At 41.5% G+C, this 16,487-nt stretch overlaps 1 protein-coding gene across 1 annotated transcript; it reads left to right on the forward strand.

Annotated features, from left to right (window-relative positions):
• Positions 1-431: 431 nt before the first annotated feature.
• LOC142218098 (bromodomain testis-specific protein-like) lies at positions 432-16,041 on the forward strand. The gene is made up of 11 exons (XM_075286563.1): positions 432-620; positions 8,470-8,607; positions 8,761-8,905; positions 9,671-9,846; positions 10,386-10,754; positions 11,035-11,163; positions 12,641-12,826; positions 14,263-14,462; positions 14,624-14,907; positions 14,987-15,103; positions 15,905-16,041. Exons 1-11 carry the CDS (start codon positions 432-434, stop codon positions 16,039-16,041), a joined length of 2,070 nt encoding a protein of 689 aa, XP_075142664.1.
• Positions 16,042-16,487: the final 446 nt, after the last annotated feature.

A 16,487-nucleotide genomic window follows, 5' to 3' on the forward strand; every position in this document is an offset into this window, starting at 1 on the left:
AGCTCTAAAGCGCTGCAGGAAAACCGTAGCAGGAACGCATCGAAGTTCTTCCCACAGTGCTTTAGACAGTTTTCCTCTGCGGACTTTGTTACAATTATATCTATGGGGAAGCCGCTGGTGTCTGCTGTATAATTGACATGCTGCAATTTCCAAAACTGCGCCGGTTTTGGAAATCGCAGCGTGTCTGCGCTGCGGTTTTTACTGCAAAGTGGGCATGGGAATCACAAGAAATACTGCTGTGGTCTTTTTTTTGCTGCAGCTCACTACATAGAGCTTTAAGGAAGACCCATTAGATTGTAAATGCGGTACATTTATACCAGACACTTCTACTTGATCTTGCAGAACCATAATGCGCCCTATATTTCCATTAACACTTGATGTCTCTTTCTTTTAAGGATATATATCGAAGAAGCAATCCGGATTGATACACCATGTCAAGCAGACAACTGCACTTACCTATTGTGAATCCGCCTCCACCAGAATACATTAATCGCAAGAAAACCGGGCGTCTCACCAACCAGCTTCAGTACCTGGAGAAGGTGGTGTTCAAGGCGTTATGGAAACACAACTTTTCCTGGCCGTTCCAACTGCCTGTAGATGCTGCAAAGCTGAACCTTCCTGTAAGGCTGCAAACCTGTAATTCCTAGCACTTATCACTGTGTGTGAGGTTAAGTGGCCACTATTGACTCAAGAGGGCTCAAAGAAGTGAGAGGACAAGTAGCACATTTCTTGGCAAGGAGGTGTAATTTAGTGTGTGCAATTCTACACAAGGGCGCTAAAATGTAAATGAACCTGTCCTTGGAAATGCCCTTATTCTTAGTAATGTTTAAACCATGAAAAAGTGGTAAATCTGCAGGCCGCAGAGGAGATGAGCAGTTTGATATATAGATTTGTAGGAACAATGTGATATAACGATGTATTTCATTTGTCTTTGTTCTTTCTACACTTAAAGAGGACCTTTCACCACTTTTGGGCACAAGCAGTGTTATATACTGCTGGAAAGCTGACAGTGCGCTGAATTCAGCGCATTGTCGGCTTTCCCGATCTGTGCCCGGTGTAAAGAGCTTAAGGTCCCGGTACCGTAGTGCTCTATGGTCAGAAGGGCATTTCTGACCATTAGCCAGAGACGTCCTTCTGCCTCGTGGCGCCAATCACGCTGTGCTGTGGAGCCGGGAGGAACGCCCCCTCCCTCTGCTCACACAGCTCGTCCATAGACGAGTATTATCAGGAGCGGGGGGGGGGGGGAGTTCCTCCCCGCTCCACAGCACAGCGCGATAGGCGCCGCGAGGCAGAAGGACGTCTCTGGCTAATTGTCAGAAACGCCCTTCTGACCATAGAGCACTACGGTAGCGGCACCGTAAGCTCTTTACAGCGGGCACAGATCGGGAAAGCCGACAGTGCGCTGAATTCAGCGCACTGTCAGCTTTCCAGCAGTATATAACACTGCCTGTGCCCAAAAGTGGTGAAAGGTCCTCTTTAAAGGGGTATTCCCATGTACATAATCAGGGGGGCTTTTTCAGCACAAAAACTGTGCTTATACTCGAGTATGTACAGATTTGCAGATTTTTACTTCTTAAAGTATCTAGGCAATCATATTTAGGCGTATGGACCTCAGTTTTTGATCTATTCTTCCAGACAAATGTTTCTGACACTATGTAAGTGAGGAGTTGGTGGTAAAATCGGTATCCAGACAATAGCGGCTTATACACTTCATTTCTACTCCAGTTATATTCAGCTTTTACAGTATAGACAGGTGACCCCAAATTCAACTTTTAATCCCATTTTATGGTTATGATTGCTTAATACAGGTCACGTTCTTAAGCTTTATGTGCAACCTAGCAATTAGACCTACCAGTCATATTCCAGAAAATTCAGTATTTTTTTTCCTATGGGGCATATATGTGTGAAAGGTCTAAAAGCCCAGTAATTAGCCCAAAAACTAAATCTCGTGGGCATACCAGATTTGTCATTTCAGCGTCTTATTAGAATTATAACTTGTCTATAAAGATTTTGCAAGGCACATTAATTGTCTGGTTTTTGACAACTTGCCCCAATTAGTCTGTTTTTCTCGCATGTGAGGAATAATTGACACAAGGGGTAAAGATAGAAAGGTCACCGTATCAGTCCTTCAGCAGCTGAAATATTTCATCATGCGCTACCAAGTCTGAGCATTAAAATTCATATTAATAATTGCTGCTTAGTGAGCCATCTATTTTATTATTTTTTTTATACCAATTCTTAAAGCAGCACTCCTACAAAAGTTTGCCTCTGTCTCGATACCATGGTGTGGGGATCCTTGGTTTTGGACCACCGCAGAGTTAATATTGATGGCCTATCTGAAGGACAGGCCATCAAGATAGCCCCTTTAACCCTAAAACGACATGGGTGCAGAAATCGTGCAGCAGGGGCAACACTGTGGCTCAGTGGTTAGCACTGCAGCCTTGCAGTGCTGGAGTCCTGGGTTCGAATCCTGCCAGGAACAACATCTGCAAGGAATTTGTATGTTCTCCCTGTGTTTGCATGGATTTCCTCTCTTTCTACCTATATGGGCTCACAATCTACATTAAAAAAAAAAAAGAAATCGTGCAGCTGTAAGGGAGCCTTCACACGGAGTATACGCTCCGCTCATTCTGAATGCAAAACTCGTTCAGAATGAGCACTTAAAAACCAGCTCCCATTGACTTGAATGGGTGCCGGCATACGAGCACTCCCCATTGAAAGCAATGGGAGGCTTTTTTTCCTATTGCTTTCAAAGTGATACGCGCGTTTGTCGGCACCCATTCAAGTCAATGGGAGCTGGTATATATATATAAAATTTTGTAACATGCCTATGTATGGAAAAATAGACACAACAATACAATACACACAATAAAAATAAAGCCCTGAAAAAATACGCAAAAATTATTTGTATAACCCAACGGGAAAAAGTGTTAGCCACATGTATTAAAAAAACCCGAAAACGTGTCCGCATGACGACCAGGGAAAATAGTCTGTCCTGAAGTGGTTAATGATACGCTATCAATTATTTTTTATTAGCATAAAACTTTTAACAAAGGCTGTCCACGCATTTTGAACCGTAACAATGGTTCTTGCTCATGGCACATGTACTACACGCCATGTACAATTCTTATAGCTGAGGATAATGGAGCGGAGTGTGGACCAAGCTCCATCTTAATAGACAGAGAAGTTTATGGAGTCACTGACAGTAGGTGCTTATATCAGGTAGTATGTAAAAGCAGTAGTAGCAAAAGCAAATTTCAACATAAAGTATGTCATTGGCTACAACAGGGGTTTACCTTGTATTTCCTGTCCGTAGACACCCAGGTAGTCAGAACGAGAGCAGAAGGGTATTCAGTGATGTGAGAGTGACTTGTTTTATTTTTCACATTGCTATTTTCAGCATTGTAATGAAAATTTTCATTTCCTGGACCACCCTTAAGGAAGACCTTTCATCACCTTCACCATTTCCATCTTTTTGCATTTTTTAACAGACAATAGATCTCCACTGATTCTGGTGCTGTTGCAATATTTTCTCTAGCCCCCACCACCACACACACCATTTCTGAGCAATCGGTATCAGCAGACCCACATGTGTTACTGGGGCTGGCAGACTATACTAATGTCAACCCCAGTGTTTTTTGTTTGTTTTTTAATTAAAAAAAAAAAACCCAAACAACCTTTACTCACCTGTCCCTGCATACTCCAGTGCCTTGCAGCGCGGTCCGGTCCTGCTGCTCCAATGGTTTCTTGCAGTTGAGGTCCTTGCTAGCTGTGATGGCCTATGGAAAGAGACCCAGGGACGTCACAGGTAGTGCGGCAGGGAAAACATTGGAGCAGGACCAAACCACACTGGGAGGCACCAGGGACAGGTGAGGGTTTGATGTTTGGTCTGTTTTTGCTTTGTTCTTTTAGTTTTTTTCTCCCCCCTGCCAAATAAATAAAAAAAAAAAAAAAAAAAAAAAATCTCCTGGACAACCCCTTTAACTGTGAGATCAAGGGGTGGAGTGACCAGGGGGGGTATACGCTGCTCTAGTCGTAAGATCATGACCTTGCTGGAATCCCTAACTCAATCATCGTCAATCCCCAGGACCAAGTAATGGACTCTGACACTCTGTAGCGTCCAGTCTCTATTATTCTCTGGAACCGTACAACATGGCGTTCTCGGTTCTAGCACCTCCTCAAATCTCACACACCCTCAACTGATGTGTTGTAAATATGTAATGGATTATAGTATTCTGTAAAATACTTCTTGTTTAAAAAAAAAAAAAAAAAAAAAAAAAAAAAATGCAAATATCCTATGAGCGATCATCTTATCTACAAGCTATACAAATGATATTTTCAAGCTTTCGGAGAACAGAGGAGCTTTCATTGGCAAGTTTACAGAAGAATGAGTTTCTTATGTCTACTCGCCTGACGAAGAGGTCTCTGTGTTTAAAAAGCCTGCAAATATTTTCCTAGATTGCAAATACAATGTTTCTAGATTTCCAATAAATGTATCATTCCTTTACTTGTCTTTTTGACAAAGACGTCTTGTACATTCCATCCATCTTTAAGAAAAGGCCGTGCATGGAGATGACTTTAGGTGGATTTCCTCACTAATCCAATTTATTAAGAAGTAACAAGATTTTTAAGACTCACAATTGAAACTAGAGACAAAGACAAACATAAAGTTCTGCTGCCTCCAAACATTTAAAGCAAGGTGGTAAATTTTTTTATAAGACTTCTCATGGCCGTTGAAAAACGTAGAAAAATCCAGCGCCCGATTGATGTAAAATGTAACCTTTATTCTTCTCATGGCCGTTGACAACCACTCAATCTATATATCAAACCAAACATAGATCGGAGCAAAAAACATTGGCCAGGTCCATAGAATCAACCCCCCCCCCCTTTACTATCTTGAGGAAAACTCCACTGGATGGGCCTATATGGCTGGGCCTTCGTCAATGTCTTTTTACCCAGCAGAGGCCACATTTCCATTACAACCTTTATTTTTCCAATCCCGACTTATAAGGCTATATTCAGACTCTTTCAATAATGGTGTGTTTTATTGCTACCTGATGGCATAAAGTTGAATAATGTAATATACTTTACTGGCTTTCATTGAAGAGCTTGTAAGCCTCGTTCACATCTGTTTTTCATATGTTTTTGCGTGACAGACTAAATCAGGCCCTTCGTACAAGTAAATACTGTAACTTTTTTTTTTTTTTTTTTTTTTTTTTTACCATGTAGGTATGAACAGGTTCAGACCATCCTCGTACATAGCAACCTCCCCACTTCTTGTATTAAAAATCTGCACCTTCCACGCCATAGAAGTATAGATCTGAAGTATACACTGTCGAAACTCAGGCGTCCTTCCTTTACTGTTCCTCTAGATGTGTAGTGCCGTATGGCCAGCTTTGAGAGATTGTTTATTATTATATAATTTATATATATATATTTATTTATATTATATTTTTTTTATTTTTATTTTTTTTTAGGATTTTGTGATACTCCGCCACAAGATGCATATCCTATATATGTCTTTGTGAGCAATCACTGGTTGTGATGTGAGTTGAAGTTTTGTTGGCATGTTATATGCAGTGAATTTGTGCTGTGAGAAATTAGAATTGTCTCTACCCTTACACTCGCCCCAGTTTGGAGAATGTCTGCACTTGGATTGCACATGGATGTGCCTATAGACTAGTTTTGGATGCAAAATCCAAATTCTCTTGTATTTACCACAACATTTTTGCCTTGTTCCTGGAAAATATGAGTGTCAGAAAGGCATGTTTATGTGCTTTGAAGTTCCAAACCAACTGAGCAGTGCTCGCCAAGTATAAATATACATGACCTGGCGTGTTTCAGGTGGCTATTTCTGTAAACTTTATTTTTTTATTTTTGTAAATTCTGTAGAAAGTAGAATAGCATCATGCAGTTTTTAGAAGTTTGTCAAGTTTAGAAGCCAACCAGTTCTTACAAATGTTATGTGCACTTTGCAAAAATTACCACATCATGGGGCAATTCCCTAAGTTGCTATTCCTGACGTAGTCTCTGTAAGTAATGGCTGCTGTATACAGGGACTGAAGATGGCAACACATGCTGCCAAGACAGGAGGTGACAAACTATCAGACAGGTAGAGTAAATTCACTGTGGAAATCTGACTTGGGTCAAGGTTAACAGGTATGTGGTCAGACACAAGACTGGGTCAGTATAGGTTCAGTCGTGGGGGGGGGGGGGGGGGGGTTCTGGTCAGGTAAAGAAGAGAGAGAAAAAAGTGAGAGTAGGTAGAGGGAGAATAAAGGTTATGTGGAGAAGACAGACTGGAACTCTGCAGAGTAGACTCAATCTACTGTATTTTGCTCCAACCCAGCATTCTAAAACCCAGGTGCAGGGGATGGCATTAGAATTTGGCAGTATTTACTCTGCCAACCCCCCCCCCCCCTCCAAAAAAAACTGTCACCACAGCATTACATTGATACTTTTTGTTTATTTATGTCGCTTTTGTAGATTTGGAGAAAATGACGATGGTGGTACTCAAAGCACAAGGTGTGTTGTGGAGTAGGGGAAATAGCGGTTTCTGTAAAGACCCTTCCTCACAGCAGTGTTTATAGCATTGTACTGTGAGAGCGGTGAGGAACTCCCCCTCCCCTCCTGATAGTACTTGCCCATAGACGAGTACTAAGGGGCATTCCTCACCACTCAGCGTCATTGCTGGGTGGTAAGGAACGATCCCTCTCAAAGTACAGAGCAATAGACACTACTGTGAGGAAGGACGTTCCTGATTCACTGTCAGAAACGCCCTTCTGACAGTGAAGAGCTACGGTTTTGGCACTGATAGCTCTTCACCGGGGGCACAGAACAGGACAGCCAATAGTGCTCTGAATTCAGTTGGTTTTCTAGTAGTGTATTACACTGCATGTGCCCCGAGTGGTGAAAGGTCCTCTTTAAGTCTGGTGTGCACTTTGTAGTCAAAAAGAATTTCTCCTTGGGAGGTCTGGTCATCTGACTTGGTCATCGTGGTTTCATTCATAAGAGTTTGAATTACTATGATCACCTAATACACAATAGCTGTGATGGTTCACTCACATGACTATACTATCTTCAGTCACGTGGCTTCATTCATAAAAGTTTGAATGTGTATCATGTGATTCATCAGGTGATCTCAAATCCTTGGTCACATGTTTGCATTCATAAGTTTAAATTACTACTAAACACCAGCATAGGAGTATATTTAAGTGTGTCGTTTGTTGGTGAGATCATGTAACTATGTATTTACAGTTTACTGTTCAATGTATTGAGACTCATATTAAGAGACATTTTTGTATATTGTACTAAGACACACATTTGTATTTTTATCGGACTTTGTGAATTCCAAACAGCTAAGGGTTAACAAGTTTTCTAGCATGTGCGGTTAAGTAAATCCAGGGTATATAAGGAGAAGATGTAGATGTGTCACGTTAACAAAATGGATTAAAAGTTGTTTTTTATTGTGACCTCGGAGAGATGCTGGCTTCTTACTCTTCATTGAAAATTTACCACTGGGTGGTAAGGAACGCTCACTCTGACAGTATAAGACTATGTTAGGGATATCGGTGCCTTAGTTTTGGCACCAATATCTCCCCACTGTCAGAAGGGTGTTCCTCATAGCACAGTGTCATCTCTGGGCTGTGAGGAACGCACCCCCCTACCTCCAACAGTACCCTAACATATGACTTGATGCAGGGAAAGGTATGAGGAAAAAACACAGCTCTACGTGCAAGAAAATATATGTCTGCAGCAATTGAAATATCGCACTCACGTAAGTTCTGGAGGAGGTTGAGTTTGCCCGGAAGATTCCCTTTCGGCTAGGGTGATTGCAATCCACACGTTCAGAAGTAAAATTCCAGCAAAGACATAGCACCTTGGTTAAAACTTAGCGTTTATTGATTGTAGACGAAATTCATAAAACCATATTCATTTGTGTGATAAGACACACTAAGTACATGCAATCGATGGAACAGAAGCTGTCATCGATTGCATGTACTTAGTCTTTGCTGGAATTTTACTTCTGAACGTGTGGAGTACCCTAACATAGTCTTGTACTGTCAGAGAGGGCGTTCCTTACCACCCGGAGCAATGACGCTGAACTATGAGGAACACCCTTCTGACAGTGGGGAGATATTGGTGCCGAAACTAATGGCACTGATCTCTCCACCACCAGGGCACATACCAAGAAAGAAGTGCACTGAATTCAGTGCACAGTTGGCTTTCTAGTGGTATATAAAACCATACGTCCATGAAAACATGAAACGTATACATATGTCGCAATGAACCTTAAGGTTCATTGCGACATATGTATAGAGATGAGCAAACACTAACCTATTTTTAGGTTTTTGGCTAGCAATCTTCTGATCATGCTTGCCTTGTGCACCTTACCTCACATACCTAGAAAAACGCCTGCTTTTGAGTCCATTATAGAATTATAAATGTGTTTTCTGACTTTATTTTCAGGATTATTATCAGATTATAAAGAATCCAATGGACCTGAGTACAATACGGAAGAGACTGGAATATAACTATTACCCAAAGGCCCTGGACTGCATGCAGGATTTCAATACCATGTTTACAAACTGCTATGTGTATAATAAGGTAAAGTCTCCGCACCTAAGTCCTTGTGCACACGATGCAGACATATGGAGCCTTGTTAGAGCTTGTCCTTACAGTGGCAGAATGTGACAACCAGAGCGACATGTCGGCTTTATTTCTATTTTTTTACATTATGTATTATATTACGTATTGCAGCCTGGAGATGATATTGTCTTGATGGCTCAAGAACTGGAAAAAGTGTTTATGCAGAAAATTGCTGAAATGCCCCACGAAGAAATTGAATTGTCTGTGGTTGGTAACCGAAGTGTTAAGAACAAGTTGCGCACGTCGTCTGAAGGAGGTAAAATCATCTGAAGTGGTGTATCAGTCAGGGGTAGAGAACTTCTTATTTTCTGTAACAGCTAGAATCTTGTTTTCTTTAGAAGGACAATGCTCTTAGATATAAAATGTATAAAGATAACTTGCCACTTATTTTTTATGAAGTCTGTAAAGCAAAACCCAAAAAAACAGAATTGTGTTTTTCGTCTTTTAATCTCACAAATAAGAAGGGGCCGGTAGCTACTAGCTAAAAAGAAGCAAGCAGCTCCCATTGAAGAACCAATGGGAACCAGTTTTGGCAGCAGATTTTGAGGCGGATTCCACTTTAAAATCCGCTGCCAAAAAACTCAGTGTGAACTGACCCTTTCATGGGTTCTTTGTTAATAAAGATGGCTGCTGTGGTCAATTTAATCCATCCGCTTGTCTGGAGTCTTTATTGATTAGCTGGGTGGATTTAGGTCAACGGGAAGAAGGACTAAACGGTGCCATGTCATGGTTTTTACTGTGTATGAATTCATTATAAGGAACATTAAATGACGTCAATACAAAATATTTGTCCCTCAGTGTTATGATTCTGGGCAAATTCAGACAGCCATATTTTATACATCCATATACATATTATGGCCACTAATCCTGTCCCATTCATGAGTCTGACAAAGATGTCTAGGATGCTACCAATTAGTGATTTGACCCAAAGTGCGGACTGGATTTACAGCTGTATTATGGACTGTACATGTATGGCTCATAATATGCTCAAAAAACATATTAAGTCTTTACTTTATTTCAGAATCTAAAGACGATACAGAGAGTACTTCTACTCCCAAGAAAAAAATGCCTTCTCAAAAAATGCACAGAACTCCATTTCCACGGCCAGTTATCGCAATGATGCCACAGAGGGCGACCCTGGTTCCTTTATCCATCATTCGGACTCCCCAGGCTGAGACCAGCAGCCCTGTGTCAAAGGTAAGCTGTAGTTTCCAATATATATATATATATATATATATATATATATATATATATATATATATATATATATATATATATATATAGGTTATCTAGCTTCCATATATTTGCCCTTCTGTATCCTACGGTTGGCTTTTTCACTTGCTGCTGCTCTTTGTATCACTGTTATTTAAATGCAGTGACTCTGTGGACAAACTATATATCCTATGAGAACTGTCTGCTCACGCTCTCTGTGTACCCCTCCCTTCTATACTCTCCCTTGCAATGAAATCACAGGTAATAAATCACTCCCACATCCAACGTCACATGCTGCTGTGATGTTGAGTTTGCTGCTTGAACTGCTCACAGGGAGGGGTAGTCATCTTGCAAACAAAACGTCAGAGCTGTGATTAAATCGCCTGAAAATAAATGATAAACTGTGCTAAAATGTATATAGGATATATATTAGGAAGTGTTTTGTATTGATGCATCCTGTTATGTGACTCATATTTTTGGAAAAAAAATTGGAAAATCCCTTTAATGAAATTGTATTTTATTAGGTCAGGAAGGGTATAAAGCGAAAGGCGGATACTACAACCCCTGCTGTGTCCCTCATTTCAACGTCCTATGAATCCTCTCCTTCTGTATCTGGACCAAGAGAAACCCAGACGCTGTCAAGTTTGGAAAAACCACAAGCCGATACCTCAGTCGGAGAGTTTCCTGACTCTCAGCATCCACTTCAACCAGATACTCCTAGTACACAGCTATCGGAACAGCTGAAACACTGCCATAATATCCTTACTGAGATGATGTCTAAAAAACACGCTGCCTACGCCTGGCCTTTCTACAAGCCCGTTGACTCGGCATGCCTCAATTTGCCTGGTTTTAGTGACATTATAAACTGTCCCATGGACCTGGGAACCATCAGGGTAAGTACTATAAAACGGAGGAAATAAAAATGACTTGATTGAAGTGTTTTAATCTGCACCAGAAATGAGGTCATGTTCACAAGTGAATGACACTTGACCATTGAGGGACAAACGCTTTAAAAAAAACATAAATGCACCAAAATTGCAAAGTGTGAGAACCTGGCCCAAGGCCTAATAATTTGGCTGGCTGAGTACAGAGAATTTGCTTATTGGAAGGGTTTATATATAGTAAATCTACTTGCTGTCACTTTTGCTAAGTGTGTTCTATTTCTGAATGTAGGATAAAATGGAGAATGGACAGTACAAAGACACTCGTGAATTTGCCTCTGATGTCCGATTAATGTTCATGAATTGTTATCAACACAATTCTCCGGACAGTGAAGTCGTGAACATGGCACGGAAGTTGCAGGTAGGCGGTTCTTGTTCTAACAAATGTTGTCATTGGCAAACACAGTCCACAATTGAAAAGAATTGATGTAGCTGGCCATACACCGTGAGAGTAGGACCCTTTATTCATTTAAACCTCTGCTCATTCTTGGCTCAAGAGTCAAATGGGCGGTCTTAGTTATGGCAGCCTTCCTTGTATCAGTGTGCATACAATGAGATCTGGAAATCTCTGTCCATAGGACTCCTCTATTACAAATAATCAAACCTGACCAGATGAAAGTGCCGTCATGTTATTTACATTAGGGTCACTGGGATATGATACAGAGGGAGGGGGAGCTCTGTCTGCAGTTAATGTCCATTACGGTCTACCTATGGATGACAGCAACGGATATTAACAGAAGAAGTGTGAACATAGCCTAATGCTAGGTTCACACTAGCGTTCTCCTGTCCGTTCTGTGGTTTCCGTCTTCTGCATGCCAGAAGACGGAAACCACAGACCAGGTCCGGCCGTGAGCGGTGGTGAGCGTTTTAGGCTCTCCGCCGCAAAACCGGTTTTTTTTATCCGGACACAGAGTACTGCATGTCCGACTCTGTGTCCGGATTATAAAACCCGGTTTCGCGGCGGAGAGCCTAAAACGCTCACCGCCGCTCACGGCCGGACATCTCTCTCACCCATTCAAATGAATGGGTGAGAGAGACTCCTGCAGGTTTCCGTCTCCTGCCTCTGTTTTAGGCAGGAAACGGAAACCTGAAGTACGGAGTTCACAACGCTGATGTGAACGAGCCGTAAGTTACATATTCTAATTGATTTAACCCTCTAAGGGTATGTTCACACAAAGCTTTTTACAGGTGGATTTTGACGCGGAATCGGCCTCAAAATCCGCCTGCAAAAAATGGCTCCCATTGAAGGCAACGGGAGCCTGCTCTTTTTTTTTTTTTTTTTCTCTCCGCTAGCTCGTAGTGGAAAGAAGTAGCGACATGACCTATCTTGCTGCGGATTCTGCGGCCAAGTCAGCCATGGCTCGAGACGCTCCTGTTTAGGCCCATTCATTCTGGCCTAAACAGGAGTGGAATGCTGATGCTGTATCGGCATCCCGTCACGGCTAGCCACACAGAAAGTTCACAAGGCGGAAAAGGTTTCTACCACCTTTTTCTCCATGTGAACATACCCTAACGGTTCAGCTTGAGCACATCAGTCTAAATGGCTGATGATCTGCTAACTAGTAGCTGCTTCCTTTCCCAGTTTAGGCTTAGATAAAATAACGTAATACACAATATTGCTGTGCTCCCTATTAGATGATTAGAAAAATATGTTCTTGTATATGCCCACCCTTCTTACAACCTTTGCAACCACAAAAACTAGTCTACTCTACCCAGATGAATGTTTTATTTTCTATTACAATATAAATTATTCTTGCATATAACCTGTAGACCAATATTTTGCAGTCTGCTGATGAAATGTGCTTTTGGTGCTTCATTTTACTTCTTTCACATTTCAGGATGTCTTTGAGATCCTGTTCGCTAAAATCCCAGATGATCCTCTTGCTGCTGCTGCTACATATGCACCTAATGGTGGAAACAGATACAAGTCAACGTCCAGCGACAGCAGCAGTACCAGCGCCTCGGACAGCTCTTCTGATTCAGAGGATGACCGAGCTAAACAGCTAGCCTTGTTACAAGAACAGGTGAGTCTGTGCTCTAGAAAATAAAATGTCATATTCAACAGTGCTCACTTTGGAGCCCCCAGATTTGTCATTACATGGGCAATAATGAGCAAGGAAATCTTTCATGGGAAGAGGATTATTTCAAGTTAAAGGGGTTGGGGATAACAGGGGAATAATAGTCAGGTCACTGGGGGGGTCCAACCACCTATCAGGAGAACATGGGGCCAAAAGTCCCCTTTTAGCCTCCTTGTGGATAGAGCACCAGCGCGCTGGCATAAATGGTGTCGCATTCAATACTATGTTGCTGCAGTCAATGGGACACCAGTTCTAACGTAGGCAGTATGCTGCAATAATACATTTCCAATGCGGATACTAGAATATGGCGCATCCCATAGACTTCAGTGGGTATCCATTCTCTGAGACTCTTAGATCTGAGAACCAGGGTTGTGGAGATGGAGTTGGGACCAATTTTGGCTCTGGCTTAAAAAAATATTTTTTAATTAAATTAGACAATTCATATTAATATTGTATAATTAATTAGATACAAAGTTTGTTGCATATTTAATTACATTGTAATTCAATTACTAGCTTACTGATAAATATGAGAATGTTTCCTGCTACTGTCTAACTGGGTGTCAGCCCTTTGTGAAGGAATCTGTGCCTTTGAAGTAGTCGGAGTCGGTCTGTGAAAAAAGGAGTAGTTGGAATCTGTGGTTTGGCCTACCGACTCCCCAGCCCAGTAAGGGTAAGTTCACACGGGTTTTTTTGGATCGGAACCTGAGGCGGAGGCAGCCTTAGGTTCCGATCCAAAAACCGGATATCTGTGACTGAAAGCCGGTGCACTGAAGCGGCATCCAGCCGCACACTCTGCTCCGGATTAAGCCCAATGAATGGGCCTAGTCGGGAGGAGGGAGTGTCTCCAGGCCGAATCGTGAGGCGACTCGGCCTGAAGAATGAGCATGCTGCTTCTTTATTCCGGGAGCCAGAAGAAACGGCTCCCAGAAAAAAGACCTGAGCGGATACGGCCTCAAAACCCTGACCAAAAAACTTTGTGTGAACTTACCCTTAGACGGTGGTTGCACAAGTCAGAGACTAGCTAGCTTGTGTCTCTCTTGCCACATCTCTCAATCACAATATTAGAGGGTAACGATGTAAGATTGGTCCCCTCTATACCAGAGACCATGGACTCCCAATGTTTGGGATAAGTATTGTCACTCTCTTAAGAAGACCGCTCATTGGACTTTTATGGCTTGTCCTTTACATTTATGGTATTTATCTGTGATTTTCACAAGTACAAATACTCATCTTAAAACAAATTGCAACGAGAGAAACTGAAGACTTGTCATGTACATTGTTTCTGTCCAAAAGCTGTATTTGTTCAATGCATTGATTGTAACACTTGTAAACATTTTTTATCTAGAGAAGTTCCTAAACTATTTCCTTCCTGATTTTTAAAGCTGAGAGTTGTACATGAGCAACTTAAAGCCTTAACAGAAGGAGGCCCAACTCCTAAATCTAAGAAGAAAAAATCCAAGAAGGAAAAGAAAAAGAAGAAATTAAAGGAGAAGAAGAAGAAGCTGAAAAAGAAAGCCAGCCTAAATCTGAAGAAGAAGAAGAAAATGAAGCAGAAAGGGCTGAAGAAAAAATCTTCAGTCAAGTAAGACACCATCTTTGATCAACTATATTTATGGAAAGAAGTATTGCCATCATACGTAAAGGATAGTGTTTTGGGGGGTTTGTGTGAACATACCCTTAAAGTGTTGTCTCAGTATAAATTGTGGTTTTTTTCAACCATTGAATTTCTAATATTTTTTTCAGTGACTCCAAGAAAAAGCAAAAGAAGCCGCCATTGTCTGATGATGACGAGCAGGCCAAGCCTATGACTTATGACGAAAAGAGACAGTTGAGTTTGGACATCAACAAGCTGCCAGGCGACAGGCTTAGTCGCATTGTCCATATCATTCAGTCCAGAGAGCCATCACTGAAAGACTCTAATCCTCAGGAAATGGAAATAGATTTTGAGACCTTGAAGCCGTCAACCTTGAGGCACTTAGAACGATATGTCTCAATAAGCCTGCGAAAGAAACCCAAAAAAACAAATGGTAAGTGCATTTAGTGGGTGGCCTCGCTGTGACTCAGGAGCTTAGGAACCCTTACAATAACCTATACTCTTATTTTTAGCTGAGAAACCCTCAAAATCAAAAGATCAGCTAAACAAGGAGAAGAAGCTTCAACTGGAGAAAAGACTTCAAGATGTCAGCGGGCAACTGAATTCTGCTAAGAAACCTAAACTAACAGGTTGGTTCCGCTTTATGGGAAACCGCAATAATTGATACACAATCGAGATTTTACAAAAATGAGAGCATTTGCTTAGACCTTGACAAAATTCTCAGTGGGTCCCAGAAAGGGAGCGTGGTGAGGTTGTAAAGGAGGAGGGGGGGGGGGGAATAATTTACCATTTCTTTCCAGTCGCCCGGCAGAGGGTGTGCCTTGTCATATATGAAGCACACAAAACTCGTAAAAGATTCAGCTCACCCATAAGATGTGAAACAAATTTTAAAGATGATGTGCTCCTGGGAGACTCGGAAACTGGCAGGACTTTAACCAGTGATAAAGTAGAATCCAATAGTGTAAAAATCCAGCTCCACCAGGCGACACGATGAAAATTTCTTAAAAAATAACTTTTATTGTAGCATTCCAATAAAAAGTGTTACAAAGTAACATCCAGTGGACGGTCAGAGATATCACATGAAAAAAGGCTACGCGTTTCCGGACATGACGTGTCCCTTCTTCCTGGCCAGGAAGAAGGGACACGTCATGTCCGGAAAAGCGTAGCCTTTTTTCATGTGATATCTCTGACCGTCCACTGGATGTTACTTTGTAACACTTTTTATTGGAATGCTACAATAAAAGTTATTTTTTAAGAAATATATGAAGCACACCCAACTCCAGCAATGGAACTACAAAGACTGGCATTAATAACAATCTTCATAAATCTGCCTTATTGTCTATACTTTTGCCTAATCTATCCATAAGACCTTGCTTAGCTGTTTGTGTCCATTTATAATATTAATCATAAATTTGTGGCATTTCCCGCAGAAGAAGCGGCATCAGCTCACCAGCAGCTTGGTGGTCCGCGACGTCTCAGTGAAAGCAGCAGCAGCAGTTCTTCCTCCTCCTCGGACAGCAGCAGTGACTCCAGCTCTTCTGACAGCAGTGACTCGGACTCAGGTTAGGTGACCTGGCATTATTTCTTGGCAGTTCTCTCCTCTGATGCTTACTGGGGGTTAAGTCCTGTTGTTTGTTTGTTTTTTTTGGGGGGGGGGGTTATGCTGAATTTAGCTAAACATTGGAGTTACAACCTTGTATTTGTACTTACTTTATTAACCTAAAACTCAATGTGTTATCAGATTTCTGCATTCTGAATTCCATTTAGAGGGTTCAGAGTTTCTATATGAAAATTGAACAAAATCTTCTCCACACTTTATGCTTTTTCATAACCATACATGCTAGAAATTGGTATGCTCCATTGGTATGTCAGGAGGGTTTCCTGACTTACAGTATACCATTGAAAGTTGCTACTGTGTAGTTATACCATGGCATCTGTCTCCTTGTTTTTTACCGGCTGCCTCTATATGGAAGGTTCTGATATCCATTCAGCAAGAAACTGGTATCCAACCTG

Source organism: Leptodactylus fuscus, chromosome 9 (genome assembly GCF_031893055.1).
Source record: "Leptodactylus fuscus isolate aLepFus1 chromosome 9, aLepFus1.hap2, whole genome shotgun sequence".
In the NCBI taxonomy this organism is placed as follows: Eukaryota; Metazoa; Chordata; class Amphibia; order Anura; family Leptodactylidae; genus Leptodactylus; species Leptodactylus fuscus.